This window comes from Gavialis gangeticus, unplaced genomic scaffold, assembly GCF_001723915.1.
Source record: "Gavialis gangeticus isolate Ggan-Ray unplaced genomic scaffold, GavGan_comp1, whole genome shotgun sequence".
Taxonomy (NCBI): Eukaryota; Metazoa; Chordata; order Crocodylia; family Gavialidae; genus Gavialis; species Gavialis gangeticus.
Genome location: NW_017729034.1, coordinates 18,745,131 through 18,762,005, shown reverse-complemented (window position 1 = coordinate 18,762,005; position 16,875 = coordinate 18,745,131). Strand labels below are relative to the sequence as shown.

Genomic DNA, 16,875 nt, shown 5'->3' with positions numbered 1-16,875 from the left:
AACCCTTCTAACAATGCCTTTAAATCAGCACTGAAGACCACAGAAGGATTTACTGGTTTGTGAGCAGCTCCAACATTGAGCTAGACTATTTCAACCCAGCTGTTAGGCAGACTTACAGGGATCAAATGAATGGGTTGGCTAAAAAGCCCCAAAGGCTTTTTTTTCCAATAGGAGCCACCCAAAGCAGGACTCACAAGCTCAAGCTGCTGTGACCAACTCAGTTCTTTTGATTCTACCCAGGTATTAGCCCGCCTTTCAGTTCAGCAGCTGAGCACCACACTTCTCCGCAAAGCCAGTGAGCAGCAACACAGCGTGGCACTGCAGCTGTGTGCAAACACCTCCCCAGTCCTGCAGTGGGCTTGAGCCCCTCTAGACACAAACTCCTGTATTGCCTGTGGGTCACACATGCACAGAAAATACCTACTTGTTCCAGTGACTCTTGGAATTCTTATACAATGCTGGGAACATGATAGGGAGAATTTTGGCTGCATTGTCACTGATCAGACTCATGATGTATTCATTGTTCCAGTAGTACAGCGCCCGCTCTGCCACCTGCAGCAGGAGGGAAGCATAGCAGAATTCCACTCATCACCACACAGGCACATGCTCTGGCACTGCCCTGCCAGGAAAGTGGATTCCCAAAGCTCTGAAGGAATGGCCCATTTCAGTCACCTGTCACAAGCATTTTCTTTCCCTGCACCGAGAGTCACCTCTCTTGGCTTCTATTCTCTCCTACATCTCTGTTATGAGTGTCTTCACCCCAGTGGGGACCCACAGGACTCTGACCTTCGCCATCCTTGGGTAGCTTCCCTATGTCACTTGCCTGCAGCTGTGCTTTGAAACAGCTCCCTTCAACCATCTCCCTTACTCTGAACACCTCTCCCCTTTACAACTCTCTCCCATGGGCTTCCCTCATCCTAGCCCAATCTCAGGCTGTTTCCTGCCCTTCAGGTTTTTGCACCTACTGCCTTCACCCCACCTGTACGACTTTTCTTCTGTTACCTTCCACGTAGTCCCAATCCTACAGCTCCTTGACCTGTCCCACAAAGATTTTTCCTCCTCTTTTGTGGGCAGGTCAGCCAACAAGCCCACAAATCCATGCCCTCCTTTCAGGGAATGATGAAAACATCTTGCCTCTAAAAATCAAAATAAATCTGTGGCTCTGTCAAATCAGGTGCTGTATGCCCCAGCCACTCACAGATCTAGGATTTTAAAAAAGGGGGTGCAGGTACTGTGGTGCATCACCCTATAACATAATGCATATTTTTCTCCAATTAAAAAAGAAAGAAGCTTTAATAATATGCTAGAGGTGTATGGCTTTATTTTTCCGGTTATGATCTGAGCAAAAACAAATACAAGTGAGTCTGTATGGGGCTGACTGACAGTTCTAGGCTGGGTCAGGCACCTGGTCCCCAGGGTGGGGGGGTTACAGCTGCTACTCCTGGGCCTGGCAACAGACAGAACGGCTCCCTGCACAAGTTCCCCAGACACTCCAACCAAAGTGCCCCTCACTTTCTTTATGCATTCCCCCTGCTACAATGCCTCCTGTCTCTATCCCAGACCTATCCCATCATGCCCCAAACCCAGACCCCACCATCCCTCTCATGCCTCCCCCCCAAATCGTATCCTGTGCCCTCATGAATCTTTTGCACCATGAAGACTTCTTTCCATCACGCTTCAACACCCCCAACCCTTCATCATCCCCCTGTCATCCCACTGAGTCCTCCCACTACATGCTCAGAGGAGCAAACCTTACTCCAGCCCTCTCACTGCCCTCCCCCTTACCCTCTATTTCACCCTGCCCCACTGTCTCTAAGCCTCAAATTCCATCTGCCTCTTACACCTTCCCACCACCATAACACCCCAGCCCCTCTTCACCCCATACCCCTCACAGGCTCCCCCACAAAAAAAGCTTTGTGGTACTCATGACCCCGCATCCAGCCCTCAGGGCATCCAGGAGCTTCTTACCCTCAAAACCCCTCCCAAACAGTTCTCTCAGACCCTCACAGTGTGTGGGGGCAGGACTAACTGCCTCTCTACTTTACAGAAAGAAACAACTGGGGTTGGAGGAGGACATACTTCAGCTGTTGGTAGTGCCCCTGTCCCTCTCATCCATCTATGCACAGCTTTCTGCCACCTTGGCTGTGCCACTAGTTCAGTTCTCCATCATCTGCTGTAATGAATAACTCAGGAAAGGGTCATGCAGTAACTGACCTCTCCGTCTCATATTTGCAGCTCCCTCCTGCCTCCAACTGCTGTGCCACTGCAAAACTCAGCCTGCTTTCAGCCCTTCCCCCCACCCGGTTTCTGAATTGTTGTGGGTTCAAATCTCCTAAGAACAAAGCCACCCAGTACAGGTCCCTATGTTGCAGCACACCTTCACCGGCCATGCTAGGGGGTGAGCAGAGAAACATTACCTAGAAAGGGAACAGATAGGATAATCGTAGAAGAAAGGCTAGCCTGATTGCGGGATGGGAGAAAGTGGAAATAAAAAATCATCTTGCTGGGTGATCTGACCCCCACTGGCTTCCTGCCCCTTGGGCAGGGGGCTGGACCTAATTATCTCACAAGGGCCCTTCCAGCCCTAAAGTCTATGAAATACTACTACTAATAATAATAATACTACTACTACAAGGGTTAACACCTGTGAGGTGAAGAGATTAGCATAAATCAAGTAGATAAGCCATGAAGTCAACTGACTCCCTCAACTCCACCTGAATAGAAATATATCTGTCATTGCTGGACAGTTTGTTTTAAACATTCATAGAGTTCATAGATTTCTCGAGTCAGAAGGGACCTGGTAGATCATCAGGTCCAACCCACTGCTCCAGACAGGAAAGAGCACTGGGGTTAAGCAACCCCAGCCAGATGCCTGTCTAATCTCCTCTTTAACACCTCCAGGGTAGGGGAAAGCACCACCTCCCTTGGAAGCCCATTCCATATTTTGGCAACCCTTACCATAAAGAATTTCTTCCTTATGTCCAATCTAAATCTGTTCTCCTTCAGTTTGTGGCCATTGTTTCTGGTAACCCCAAGGGGCATCCTGGTAAACAGAGTGTCCCCTATTCCCTGCTGACACCCCTCCCCCCTGATGAATCTGTAGGCAGCCACAAGGTTCCCTCTCAGTCTTCTCTTGCAGAGGCTGAAGAGATTCAGATCCCACACCACTATCCCTATGAATCCACCCCCTGGTCCCAGGCCACTTCTAGATTTGAAGCCAGTATGTTCACTTAGTTTGACCCATACTATACGAGTCAAACTTTCATCAGCAATTTATGTAACAAGTCCCCTTCCTTGGGCTAAGATAGAGCAAGGCTTTCAGAAACATCCAGTCTCCAAGGTTTCCAGTGATGGAAGAAAGGGAAGTTATTTTAGCAGTCAGTTATCATCACTTGTAAATTTAGGCTAGAAATAAGTCCCCTTTTTTTTTAAATCTAGCTTGTTTCCAGCCATTAGATCACATTATGCATTTGCTAGATTAACAAGCAGTCTAGCATCAGAAATCTTTCCCATTAAAAGTACTTGCAGACTCTGAGGAACTCACCTCTTAAAAGTCTATCTAATAAACCACAGAGATTGATTTTTTTTTCCAGTCTCCAAGGCAGGTTTCTTCCACATCTTTTCTTTTTGTAGTGGTCTTTTGAACTCTTTCCAATTTCTGAACATCTTTTTTTGAAATGTGAACACCAGAAACAGACACAATATCCAGAAGTGGTCTCACTAACAGTCCATGGACAGCAATAACACCACACTCTCCTCCTATTACGCATGAGCCTGTTTATACATCCCCATGTCACAAGAACTTATTAAAATTGGATTAAAGTAGCTAATCAATCACTTAAAGTGATCAGTGACTCATGCAGGGTTCAACTTGTACACTGCACTAACAGATGAGACTAAACCAAAGACCTTGCTGAAATATAAGAATTTTATAGCCACTCAGTTACTTGTCAAGTAAATTTAGGTCATCCAAAACTATGCTACTTTTGACAAGACATTTCCACATTAACTGGCATTCATTATTCCTTTGCATCTTGGTGCTGCCCTCCACCATGCCTGCATCTGCATGGAATTTATGAGATCTGAGAGGCAGAAATATTATTTTCCTAAGCTTCTGTGAAATGCCCCTCATGTTGTTGTCCCTACAGCAGGGGTGTCAAACTCATTAGGCCCCACAAGCTGTAGAAGTAGCACAAGGCTGGTTTGCAGGCTGGATTGGGCCCACAAACTAGCCCCGCACAGCAGATCCATCATGCAGAGCCAATCCAACATGGGTACTGCATGCAGCATGCATAGCTCCAGCCTCAAATGCTATGTGCCAGATCTGCCCCCACATCATATGTGGGGCTCATCTGGTATGTGCTGAACGAGGTATGCAGGTCTAATTTGACGCCGATAGGAAGCACCCTGGGCCAACTGATAGGGCTCCAGGGGCTGGATCTGCCCCAATAGACCGGATCTTTGACACCCCAGCCCTACAGGAACAAACAACAAGCAACCATGCAGAGAAGGGGGTTGCTGAGTGGTTGAAGTGCCTCCCATCACTGTAACATGGGGTTAACACCATCATCTTCTTCACTTAGTTTCACTGAAATAGAGTCATTTAGAGTGCCTGATTTCCCCTCTCCTTCCATCACCTAACAGAATGATCCAGTATCCCCAGCACTAAGCCAATAACAAGGCACCTGCTTTGTCAGCATATAACACTGGGAATATTTGGGAGGTAAGGACTTTTCCTTAGTTGACTATCCTCTGGTACTGCAAACAATTAGATATTTTGATACAGTATAGGTGCAGAACTCATCAAGAAGATGAAGCTGAATGGTACCCACCTCCATCACTGTACCTATTGGCCACCTACAACCAGAGACAATACCATGTGCTTGCACTAGCTCTGCACTGTTCTGATACTCAGAGCTGGATAATTCTGCCTAGCCAGGAAGGACTGCTTTGATAGCTTGAACAAGTCTTTCTCAACACTTCTTCTGGATTATATTGGCTCCCAATGCCTCTTACTTTTGTGGCAGATATCCTAGTCATAATCCCAAATATCCTACAATTCATCAGCCATAGTTTTTGACAGAATCTCCTAACTCCCAGAGAATCATACTTCACAATTATTTGAATGTCCTCTTTCAAACCTGAGCTGGATGCAAGTGGTGTCATATTGTTTATTGAGCCTGGGACCTACCTGAAAGTGTGGGCTGGAGACGCACTTGGCCAGCTGCCTGAAGAGAGGCTCCATAACTTTCACAAATTCAGAGGGCTCAATCACATCCAGTATCTCCTCCAGCTCATTGAGAAACATCACTTCCTTAGGGCTATGTGTTTTTGGCCAGAACTTCAGCAAGCCCATAATTACCTGAGAAGAGACAAAGCAGACAGCCAGCATTAGGAAGCAGAATGCAAAATCATGGGCAAGGCATCCCATCATCAATGGGTACAGAAATTTGGTGACAGTAGGAATCAAAAAGCAGCTATATACCATACAGCCACATACCGTACAGTCTCAGTACGTGTAGACTCAGTTATCCATGGAAGACACATAAACCATCAGCTCGATAACACTCCTGTCACCACAACCCATCCCCTCCCCTATGCCACTGCACCCAGGGCCCCACAAACCTGCACAGAGGTACTGAACGCCACTTTGTCCTCCCATCCCTTTCCAAGGTGCTCAAGAGAACTCTATCAAAATACTGGTGCCTTACAAATTCCAGCAACAGGACTGTCCCTTAAGCCCTAAGCTAAGGAACATGGACTGAGTGAACTCTATTCTACTCTCCTCTGAAGCAGACTGGCTTCACTCCCCACTTTTCTCTCCCCTCTCTGTCTGTTCTCCATCCAACTTGCCCTCAACACCAGTAAACAGACACTCCTGAGCCTCATTCCAGAAGCTGCCAGATAACTTTACCACCCTTCCATTCCCAGGTAACTTCCCTGCAGGCAGCTTCTGCAGTAGGTGTAAACAAAGGAAGGCAGGATGCAGATATTTGCCCAACCCAGGAGATCCTTGTTATAGCTCCTTTTTCCTGGGCACAGCTCTTCCTATTCTCTTCAGGTTCTTGCACAATTCTTATCATCAAGTCAGCCTTTTAGAATTAGGAAACTAAGCAAGGAGTCTTCTGTCCCTGTTTCTCTCAAAGGAAAGTTCACTGCATAGCAAATAGGGTTTCTGGGTCAATTAATAGGCAGTGTAGTATTCCAAGAAAAGACATGGTGAAAAGGGGCAATCTTGCATGCAAATAAAAAAAAAACTCCTTTTAAACTTACATGGGCTTTCACATACCTAGGGAAAAAACAGAGTCCTGCATACTCATACTGTGAAGGAAATGATCTGCACCTATTGCCTTCACCAAACCTAAGATCAAGAGGCAACTCAACATCATACACTGGTGACTGAGAACAAAGGAGATGTCCTACATTGCATAAAATATGGTTGCCCTGTGCACTCAGTGGCAGGAGACTCAGCCACAGGACAAACACAGCAGGTTTCTGGACAGCACCATCTATGGTCATGGATGCTAAGATACAGGACACTCAACCCAATGTACCATGGTGTGAACTAGCTGCCTTTGAGTTGGAAAGGAAGCTCTTGTCCACATGCAGGACTGTGCCAACTGGCACACAGGCACCTTACATTGTCACCTTGGATGCCAGGTAATGGCAAAGGCAGACCACTTGACCCTATGGACCAGTGGCTGGGATAAAACTATTTCCTCAAGAAAGATGAGACAAATCCACTGCATACCAAACACCAGCTCTTGGTGTCATACCCCTCTTCCATACTGGGAAAGGTTCCCTGTGGCTCCTGCCTGCTTTGCCCTCCACGTAGTCCAGCACACCACTGTTTCTCCCATCTTTTCACTCCCTGATTACCAGCCTTTTCACAGCTGCAGCTCATCAGCCAGGCAGGCTGACTCCCCTTAAGGGAAACCACCCTGTTACACATGCGTACTGGACACTCAAGTGTGGCAAGGCCCTTCCTCTTTTAAAGCCATTAAGAGTTATGTTTGTCCGCAGCTTTAGTCCCAGCTCCAAAGGAAATTTCTTCTAGAGCAAGCATTAACAAGGATGAGTGGGAGTATGTCTCTGTTCCAGTTATTACTCACACTGCCGTTCCAGAGCCCATTTACTCAGCTGACCTCAGTATTGTAGATAATGCATTAATGCAGCCTGAATTAATGGTAAATGAGGCAGAGATTAAGCAAAGAAGTGCTTTAAAATCTGGGTAAAATTTGGCCACGAGACTTCCAGCCGTTTAGTTTTCATGACATTCCAGCCTCTTCCCAGTACAGGTAGAGCCATGCTAATCTGCAAACCTAGTAGCTCTCACTGAAACTCGGTGGTCTCAGCCACATTAATTAAAGACCTCTTGTAACCAAAGTGTCTGGATACTTTGCCATAGAATTGGATAACCTTGTGGAGTGCAGCTATAGAAATGGTGTGAAGTTTTACAGAACGAAGTGTCATGTCCTACATTTACAAAACAATACAACAAACCTTCACTGTAAAATAAGGGGTCAAAAACTGGAGGCAACAAAGAAAAGTGACCTGGGGGCATTTGCTAGCCCATAGGATGACTGTGAGCTGTTAACATGATGTGGCCATGAAACAGGTTAACACAATCTAAGGCTGTGGGAGGCAGGATATTTCTAGTGTTGAAAAGGAAGTATTAGTACCATTATACCTCCCACTGGTAAGACCCAGTTTAGAATAATGTGTACACCAGGACTGTCCAACTTCTAAGTGGTGTGGGACTGCACACCACATGGGCTTCACCAGCATGGAGCACAACAGGACTCCTTGATGCACTGCACTGTACAGGCTCCTCAGCCCCCACTTCCAGCTTCCTGGTCACTGGCTCCCCTCCTGTACCATACCATGCCATGCAGATTCCCCGCTCCAGGCCATGGGATCCCTCTGTCATGTTGCCCTGTACCATGTGTCATGCTGCCTTGCCCCTTGGGGTAGGTTGGAAGTAGAAGCCAGAGTAGGAGCCTGGAGACCCAGCTTCTGCTGCAGCCAGACCACTGGGCGGAGGGAGGGGGGGAGCAGGTTAGGTGGATGTCTGGGGACTGCATGTTAAACCTCTGTGGACAGCTCTGGCATACACCTTTGGTTGCCTACTTTCAAAATGGTGTATTTATATGAGGACAGATACAAAGGTCTAGGAGGATGATTACAGGAATGGAGATGAAATGAGATTGCCTTGTTTAGCGTTACAAAATATAGGCTGACAGAGTATACAATTACTCTCTTTAAACATATTTCCAGGGTGAATATCAGGGAAGGAGAAGAGCTAGTTAAGTTAAGAACATTATTGGCACAAGATCAAATGGACACAAATTGGTCACAAACAAATTTAGATTGGAAATTAGATGCAGACTTAACCATCAGAGGACCCAAGTTTTGAAAAGGCCTTCTGAACAACATGATGGGATAAGGTACCTGAATTGCTTCAAAACTGAAATTTGAATAGCTTATAGAAGTGACAGCATGACAGGAAATGGGTGTGCTTGGGGCAGTCATCTGAGTGTGTCACATAGATACTTATGTATTTGTTACTTCCATGAAACAGCTAAAAGGAAACACTCTGTGTGTGAGGTTTCTGGAAATCCCATGCTTCAGCACTTCCCATGGTTGCCTGTAGGGCCCAAGAAGAAACCCCCTCCCTCCACACCCCTTCCCTCTCCCCCCACCTGAGACTCCTTTGCTGGCTTCTGGGGTTCCCTCCCACCCCATATTCAGTTAAAGCATTGAACACTTGACACAGCTACAGTTTAGCTGGGGTATGCTAGTGCTCCAAGGGCACTTGAGAACCTCTTCGGTGCCTATCTAGTGGGATTAGGTCATGAATTTAAAGTCAAACCACCTGCCAAATTTGGCATCAGAAAGGAACTATTTTCCAGGTCAAAGTGGCACAGACAATGGCTCTCCTCTGTAGCACAGGGCACAGTCCTTTTCCTAGAACCATCTGAGCATATATTAACCTAACTAAATGTCATGCTGTTACAGTGGAAAAGCACTGGTTGCACCCTTGTGGCAGGTGTTTCTGCTTTTCTCTTGAGGTGCTTTCTGGCTGATGTATGCAAGAGGGGTCAGAGTAGGTGTTCACAGAATCATAGAAAATTAGGGTTAGAAGGGACCTCAGGATGTCATCTAGTCCAACCCCCTGCTCAGAGCAGGGCCATCCCAGCCAGGGCTTTGTTAAGACGGGCCTTAAAAACCTCCAAACATGGGGATTCCACTACCTCTCTAGGTAACTTGTTCCAGTGCTTCACCACCCTTCTAGTGAGAAAGTTTTTCCTAATATCCAACCTAAATCTCCCTTGGTGCAACTTGAGACCATTGCTCCTTGTTCTGTCATCCGTCACCACTGAGCTCCATCTCTATCCAGCTCCATCCTTTGGTACTTCAGGTACTTAAAGGCTGTGTAACAGGGTTTCCTTCCCAGCCAGGTCTATGCCTCCAGTCTTCCCCTGTCTCTGGGCAGTCCTCCTGCTCCACTCACATGCCGCCTCTCTCTCACCAGGGTCCCAATTCACTCCACTGGCTCTCACCTGGCCTCTTTCATGCTGCCCTCTTTCCTCAGCCACATTCATACTGCCCAGCCTCACCCAGTTTTGGGCTCGTCTCTGTATGCCTCAGTCAGCCCTGGCGCAGTCTGTCAGGCATCTCCCACTGCCCTCACCTGAATGTTTGCTGAATGACTCTACAACCGTTAACCTACTTCACTCCTGGCCCCTTGCTGGGCCTCCATGCCTCCACAGGGCCTCTTCCCTAAGCCCCTCTCTTCAGGCCTCTCGCTCCATTGCCCCTCTCTGTCACCACCCTCCCTCAGGGTCTCTACTCACGTCCCCAGGCTTTACCCTGCTCCCTGGGTAAAGCTCCAGGTCCCTCCTCCTAATGAGCCTGGGCTCCCCCTGCTCTGCTGGAATACCACCAGGGATGTGGGGCTGGGGTTATAAGGCACCCCAACCCACCTTTCACCAGGGAAGTAACTGGCCTGGCATTTCCTGGAGGTTCCCACACCACTAGGAGTCCCACCAGGCCACCCTTCCCCAGCAAGGTGCAGTTTCATATCATGTCCAGGACCAGGAGCCTCCACCTGCCCATAGGCCCTTCCCTTACCTCCAGGTACCCAGGCAGGAGCTCAGTCAGCTGATGTTGCTGCCTCCCTTACTAGTAGCCAACTGTCCTCTTTACATAGTTGGCCTGCATTTGAAAATGGCTGCTGCAATCAGCCACCCGGCGGCTGCCTGCTCCAGTCCTTGAAGTGGCAGGCACCAAAGACACACTGCCACAGGCTGCTATCAAATCCCCTCTCGGTCTTCTCTTCTCCAAACTAAATAATCCTAGTTCTCTCAGCTTCTCCTCAGAAGTCATGTGCCCCAGCCCCCTAAACATTTTCGTTGCCCTCTGCTGGACTCTCTCTAACATGTCCACATCCTTTCTATAGTGGGAGACTCAAAACTGGAATACAAGGGAATAATCACTTCCCTCAATCTTCTGGCAACGCTCCTACTAATGCAGCCCAGTATGCTGTTAGCTTTCTTGACAACAAGGGCACACTGTAGGCTCATATCCTACAGTAATGAGGCCAGCCAGTACTGTCCACTGGAACTACCAGGTCCTTTTCTGCAGAGCTGCTGCTTAGCCAGTCAGTCACCAGGCTATAGTGGTTCATGAGATTCTTTTGTCCTAAGCACATGGCTTTGCATGTGTCCTTGTCAGACCTCAAGAGATTTCTTTTGGCCCAATTCTCCATTTTGTCTAGGTCACTCTGAATCCTAGCCATACCCCTCCAGCTTATCTACTACTCCCCCCAGTTTGGACACCATGAACTTGCTGAGGGTGCAATCCATCCCACCTTCCAGATGGTTAATGAAGATATTGGACAAAACAAGCCCCAGGACCAACCCCTGGGGGACTCCACTTGATACTGGCTGCCAGCTAGACACTGAGCCATTAATTACTAACCTGTTGTTCTTTGAAAACTGGCTGCCTGCAAGTTCACGGACTGGACTCAATGGCCTAGGAGACCACTTCCAGGCTTATATGCAGGAAATACATTCTGTGGTTAAACTGTGTCGTCTTGACCATTTGGTTAAGGCCCAATATAATAGCCCCTTGGAGGAAGCTCTTCCACTGCCTTCCAGGGGCATTGAATCAGGCTTTCACTCACTAATTTGCAGAAGTAATAAGTGCATCCCCCATCACCTGTAAGGATCTACAGCACTTGACTATAGTGGTTTGCTGTTTGAATGAAGTGCAAGCAGACACAATGAGAAGGACCCCATAAATGTTGGAAAACAACCTATTTCTCTTCTCTCCTCCAACTCAAGAGCTTCACAGCACCCTCCCTCCCTCCCCCCCTCCTAGTACTTTTAATAGCAGTCTTGAGGACCACTGGGCTGGGATCAGAAAGTTATGGAATGCAATAGAAATTTCTTGTTAGCAGCAGGCATTTGAGAACATAGGAAGCAGTCTGACCAGGCAGCAAGAACCTGAACAAGGAACAAGGAGGCAAAAGGTTTCTCTCCAGAATGACAAGTTAGGGGAACCTGAAGCAGCCTACTGAAAGTGGCTGGCCAACATTAGCTGAACACAGGTCAAGCTCCTTGTCAGTGTGCAGCTGCCATAGCAGTACAAAAACCAAGCTGTAAATAATAGTTATTAACAAGCTATTCTTGCATTTGTACCATCAGAGCAGGAAGCAACATACTTGGTTTTTGGCCATCTGCCACTTTTGAACCACTGAGGAACAGAACCACACAAGATGTTTCCCATGTGCTCAACCCACTCCATGGAGCAGGTATAGACACATAGATCATCTCTCTGCTCCCTGTCAAGCCTGCAGCTAGTCTGTTTAGTGTTCCTGCTTGTCTGCATAGCCCCAGGAAACAAAATGTGCTTGAGCACTACAGCAACCTGCTTAACCACGTACGGTCTGTGAGCACAACGTCACAAAGGCAACTACACCTACTCCAGGATTTAGCATCCCGGAGATAAACTGGCAAGATAAGATGTGACACAGATACTCCAAAAACCTCAGTAGGAACACAAAGCACGCACTCCACTAGAGACAGGGGCTGCTCAGCTATCCTCTCCATCAGGACAGCACAAGCCTTTTGGGTCACCAGTTTCCAAATCCCCCGCTATAGATTTTTGACCAGCTCTAGTTGCCAGATCAAGTTCTCACACACCTTACATTCCCTATTAACTTGTGATTATTTCTTTGCATGTATGACTCCCATGAACATTCTCATAGCCAAAGCTGTATGGCCAGATAAGCAACTACCCAAAAGTGAAGCTATGCAAACTGAATTCTGTTACACCAGAATTTGAATCCCACAAGAATGGAGTCTTGCCCCTCCACTCAAGGTCAGACCGATCACCGTATTTTGGGTGATCAGATTGGTACAGATCATGGGGTTTGTTTTTTTTTGCTTTCTCTGCAAAAGGAGATGTAGCCCTCTTCCTGGGATCTTTCAGATATATTTTAACAACCTTTGCAGCAGCAGAACATTGGCTGCCATGGTCCCCCTGTTTTACTGTGGCAGGTTAGGTTGTTAGATCTTAGGGTGTGTGTCAGGATTGACTGTGCAGTTTTGCTAAGACACTAGGCAATGAATTTATACAGGATGGTTTATATAGATGATCCTGCCCCAGGCAAAGGGCTGGGTTAGATGACCTCTGAAGGTTCCTTTCAGCACTACTTTTCTATGATTCTAAGAAGATTTCTTAGATCAACTGCTCAGAAAGCATAGCCAGAATGGCCATTCCTGAGCAGGGTGTCCATCCCTACCCTATGGTTGGGACAACATCTCAAAGGTTACATAACCAATACTGTTCAGGACATTGCACTGTTCCACGGAACAAATAAATCCAGTCCATCCTCAGGTCTTCCGGAACAGAACAAAAGCAAATTAATTGCTAAATTGTCCACAGTCAATCTGCTGGGGGAAAATTTGGGATCTGACTGATATGACAAGGCCAAGAGAAAACACTTACTGGTTCTGTCAGGCTGCTGTCCTTTTCCAAAAACTGCACCACACAGTACGCCAACTGTCACAGGAAAAAAACAGCATGGTTAGAACTCTTCCAAGCATTAGCAGGGGCAGGCAGACATCAGTGAATATATGTGAAAAGCAAGCACTTACCATACAGTGTGGTCAAAAAGCTACATTAGAGCTGATCATGGGGGAGAGAGGGGAGGGGGAGTGGCAACCAGTTGCCAAATCAAAGAAGACATTGCCTGACAACTGATGGAGGGCCTCCCTAAGTTCAAGAATTAGGGCACAGGCCTTTGGGAAACACAGCTTAAATCCTCATACTGTACCGGAGTAGTTTTGTGACTGCACATTCACAAATCAGCAGCCACCAATTTAACAAATCAACATATGCATGCAGAGAGGGAACAAACAGGGCAACCCAGTGAGTCCCACCTTCTCAAGCAAGGTCAGGGAACAAGATGCTATGATGCGCCTCACCACTCAGGGTCAAAGCTTTCATTACTCCATTTGCTAGAGTTCTGATCTATATAGATCAGCAACTCCCTAGGGCAGGGAGCTGGTCTCTGTATCAGTGTGAATGCATAGCATAATGTTGATACTACATAGAGAAACAAAGACAAAAAAAGTTGTTAACAGTAATGACCTATGCTTACCCTACACACCCTAGGATAAGAAATGGATTTCAGGGCCCTCAGCCACCTGACCACACCGGGGCCACATGCCACCAGAGACAAAGGATGAATAAGCTTAACACTCAAGACAAGAGAGGGCAGCAGCACCCACTCACACTGGCCACGAGCCAGCAGCAGCAAGTTAACAGGCTGGAGTGAAGGACTACCGTCTACAAGCATACCTGGGAGTGAGAGTTCTAGTCAGACAGGAGAGGGGTGACTGCACAGAAACACCAGAAGGCCCCACAGAAAGAGCTTTGCAGCAAGCCTCGAAAATTACTATAAATGAATCCAGAGTGCTCACACACTGGCTTTGCACTGCTGATAGAAAGCACTTCTCACCTGCGGGTGGTAGACGCTCAGTGATTTCACCTTGTGCAAAGGTAGCAACACTCGAATGAGGAACATCTTGTGCTCTTCCTTCAGAGGCAAAGCAAACCCATTGATTATACTGAGGGAAAGGGAGAGACGTATTGATGTTATTAGTGTAGGGACCCAGTATGAGGATCAGACTAATTGCAGCATACAACCAGTTTCTAGACCCATTCTACCACACCTACATATAGCAGTACAGAGAAAAGGCCACAAGAAGAAAAGACTGAGACAATTCCAATATTATCAAAGCCTAAGTCTGTCTTGTCTGTCCATCTGTTGGTCAGGCTTTATTTGCGCTCTGATTGGCTGGCAGAAACAGCCAATCAGAGTGCTCCAAGAATGGGGTAGCACCGCCATGATTCCAAAGCCGCAACCAGGACCAAACAGAGGGTGGGGGAACCGGGGCCAGCAACACTGGGGCCCACTCCCTGCAAGAGCCAGAACAGTGGCAGCATGGGGCGTTAGGTGGTGGCACTCCATCCCAGCCCCCTCCCGCCCCTGTCCCCCCATCATTCTTGATGGGCAATTGGCTAATAGTACCATAAAGTCCACTCATACAGGACTCACAGGGTGACTACTCATAGCAGAGACTTCTCCCAAATACTGGTTTCATCTACACATGCAGAGGAGTGCACAGTTGTTACTGCGCAGTCATTTAATACTTGCATAAGCAAGTACTAAGCAACTGAGCAGCAACCAGCTTTACTGTGCAGTACCGTCGCCACACACTTTTTTCGACAAAGTTACTGCGCAGTAGCTCATTACTACTGCACAATAGCATTGCATCATTTGTTAGTGCCCAGTAATGCTACTGCGCAGTAGCAATGAGTGATGGCACAGTAGCTTGTTGCTACTACATCGTAGCATCTCATGTAGATGCACCCACTGCCTCCTAGTAAAATGATGCAGCAACCACTGGATACAAGAGGGGGGTGGTGAGAGCAATCACAATTGTAAAGGCCTAAAACTTGGCCCAGGACAAGGACAGAATTGTAATAGTATCTGTAAAAAGGAAAACAAACCTCTGGGGAAAGAAGGACTGTGCCCACCACAAGACTGGTCTGGAAAACTCTCTTGGCTTTGAGTGTAAGTTTGGACACAAATTACAAGAAGTGTATTCCTGTGACTCAGATGAAGTATAAGTCACCTCAGCAACTGAACTGTGCTGAAGCTGAGAAGTAAGCTGCGAAGTCAGCCGAAGTAGTGGACTGGTCCTGACACTAGGCCAAGTAAGTTTGTTGCCTCATACAATATCTTAGGCTGTGAGGTCCCATCCAACTCAAAAGGCCCCAGTCTCCTAGAAATGTCAAGATACATATGGAAAGGGACAAAGGCCCTCACCTGCCCAGGATCTCCAGTAGCTCTGCAATCCCATTGTGATGCTCCGTTTCATAGATAAACCTGAGAAGGGGGATGGGAAAGGAAGGGTCACTGCCAAACATAAGATGCAGGTTACTAGGCAGAAAGGGAGATTTCAGAGAGCTTCACAGTAACAGGTAAGTCACAGAAGACCCAATGCTGTCCATATTGCAGGATGTGGGAAAGCACCCTGATCAGCTGTGGGTACTCTTAGGGTGTGCAAAGGGGAAAAAGGAGGTCCCTCCTCAAATCAGTTGGAGGCACAGAGCATTAAAGAATCTTCACTCACATCTCCACACAGTGAGGCAACATGGCTGTCCCAAGTTACTTGGCTAGTCACTGGCAAAGTCAGAAGTAAAACCTCAGTCTGTTGCTCTGCTTCCACAGGTCTTCTGAGCCTGTTTGCCAGGCCAGCAGCACTGGGAAAGACCTCACCTGTAAAATATGTTGTTGATCTGCCGTCTCACATATGCTCGCAGGCCCAGGAACTTTCCATAAATCCTGTGCAAAATGGTCTTGAGAAAGTCTCGCTCTCTGGGATCTTCACTATCAAACAAATCCAGTAACTGTGGAAATAAAGGTTCAGTCAGTCCCTGTCAGTGATGTAACTAGAGGTAGCACACCAGCCCCAGGTACTGATTTACAAGGGATGCCAGATAGATGCCCCTGTTGTGGTGGTAGCAGCAGCCCAAGCAGCAACTGGACTATGGCGAACCCATGCAATAACAGCAGCCAGGGTCTTTGAGAGTCTCTGACCCCAGCCCAGAGACATTTAGCACACCCCTCCCCCAGTAGTTTCCTCAGCCAGCCCAACCCTTGTGCGGTAAGGACATCCATACCCTACCCATTCCCAGGCCCTCACGATCCGTGGCCTCAGAAACAGATTCTCTCTCACATATCTCCCATAAGGCCTACAGTAAAAGTCACTGATGACAGCTTATACAGATTCTCTCTCAGCACCACGCTTTTTCAGCAAGGCATGGAGAAATGTGAGGCACCCTGGCACTGCCTGTCCTGATGCCTTCTAACCATCCCTTTCACAAGGCTTTGGGGACTGCCTGGACAGTGACTGCTGGGGGTCCCTCCATTCAAACATGAGAAGAGGTGGTAAGAGCTGCCACCACTTACTGACAGAACAAACTTCTGGTCAATATATTTCTTGGCTACATTTGGCTGAAAATCAGGTGATTCCAGAAACCGTAGAAAGAATTCATACACCAGCTGAAGGGGGAAGGAAGAGAGTGCTTTTAAAAAAAATTAAAACATTTCACTGAATTCATATACTGTATTAAATCTTTTAATTATTTCCCTTGTGTTGAATGGAGCAGTGGCTATCAATTCTGGTGGAAACATTGAATTATCAGTAGTTGGAACTGGGAAAGATGTCATCTTATTCCTCTGCCAGGAACTAAACCCTCCCCCTCCCCCACCTCCTACTTTGCCCAGCCCCC

General features: G+C 47.4%; 1 protein-coding gene across 3 annotated transcripts in view; it reads right to left on the bottom strand.

Moving 5' to 3' along the window:
- PPP2R5D (protein phosphatase 2 regulatory subunit B'delta) overlaps window positions 1–16,875 on the bottom strand; it is a 103,015-nt gene that overhangs the window by 39,388 nt on the left and 46,752 nt on the right. For 2 of the 3 annotated variants that reach the window (XM_019526922.1, XM_019526924.1), the window contains exons 5-11: window positions 16,553–16,645; window positions 15,860–15,990; window positions 15,407–15,466; window positions 14,033–14,141; window positions 13,018–13,071; window positions 5,192–5,362; window positions 425–552 (exon numbers count right to left, since the gene is read on the bottom strand). In XM_019526922.1, coding sequence (XP_019382467.1) covers window positions 425–552; window positions 5,192–5,362; window positions 13,018–13,071; window positions 14,033–14,141; window positions 15,407–15,466; window positions 15,860–15,990; window positions 16,553–16,645 — 746 coding nt within the window. The remainder of the gene's footprint in view (window positions 1–424; window positions 553–5,191; window positions 5,363–13,017; window positions 13,072–14,032; window positions 14,142–15,406; window positions 15,467–15,859; window positions 15,991–16,552; window positions 16,646–16,875) is intronic. The other variant, XM_019526923.1, reaches the window with a different exon arrangement.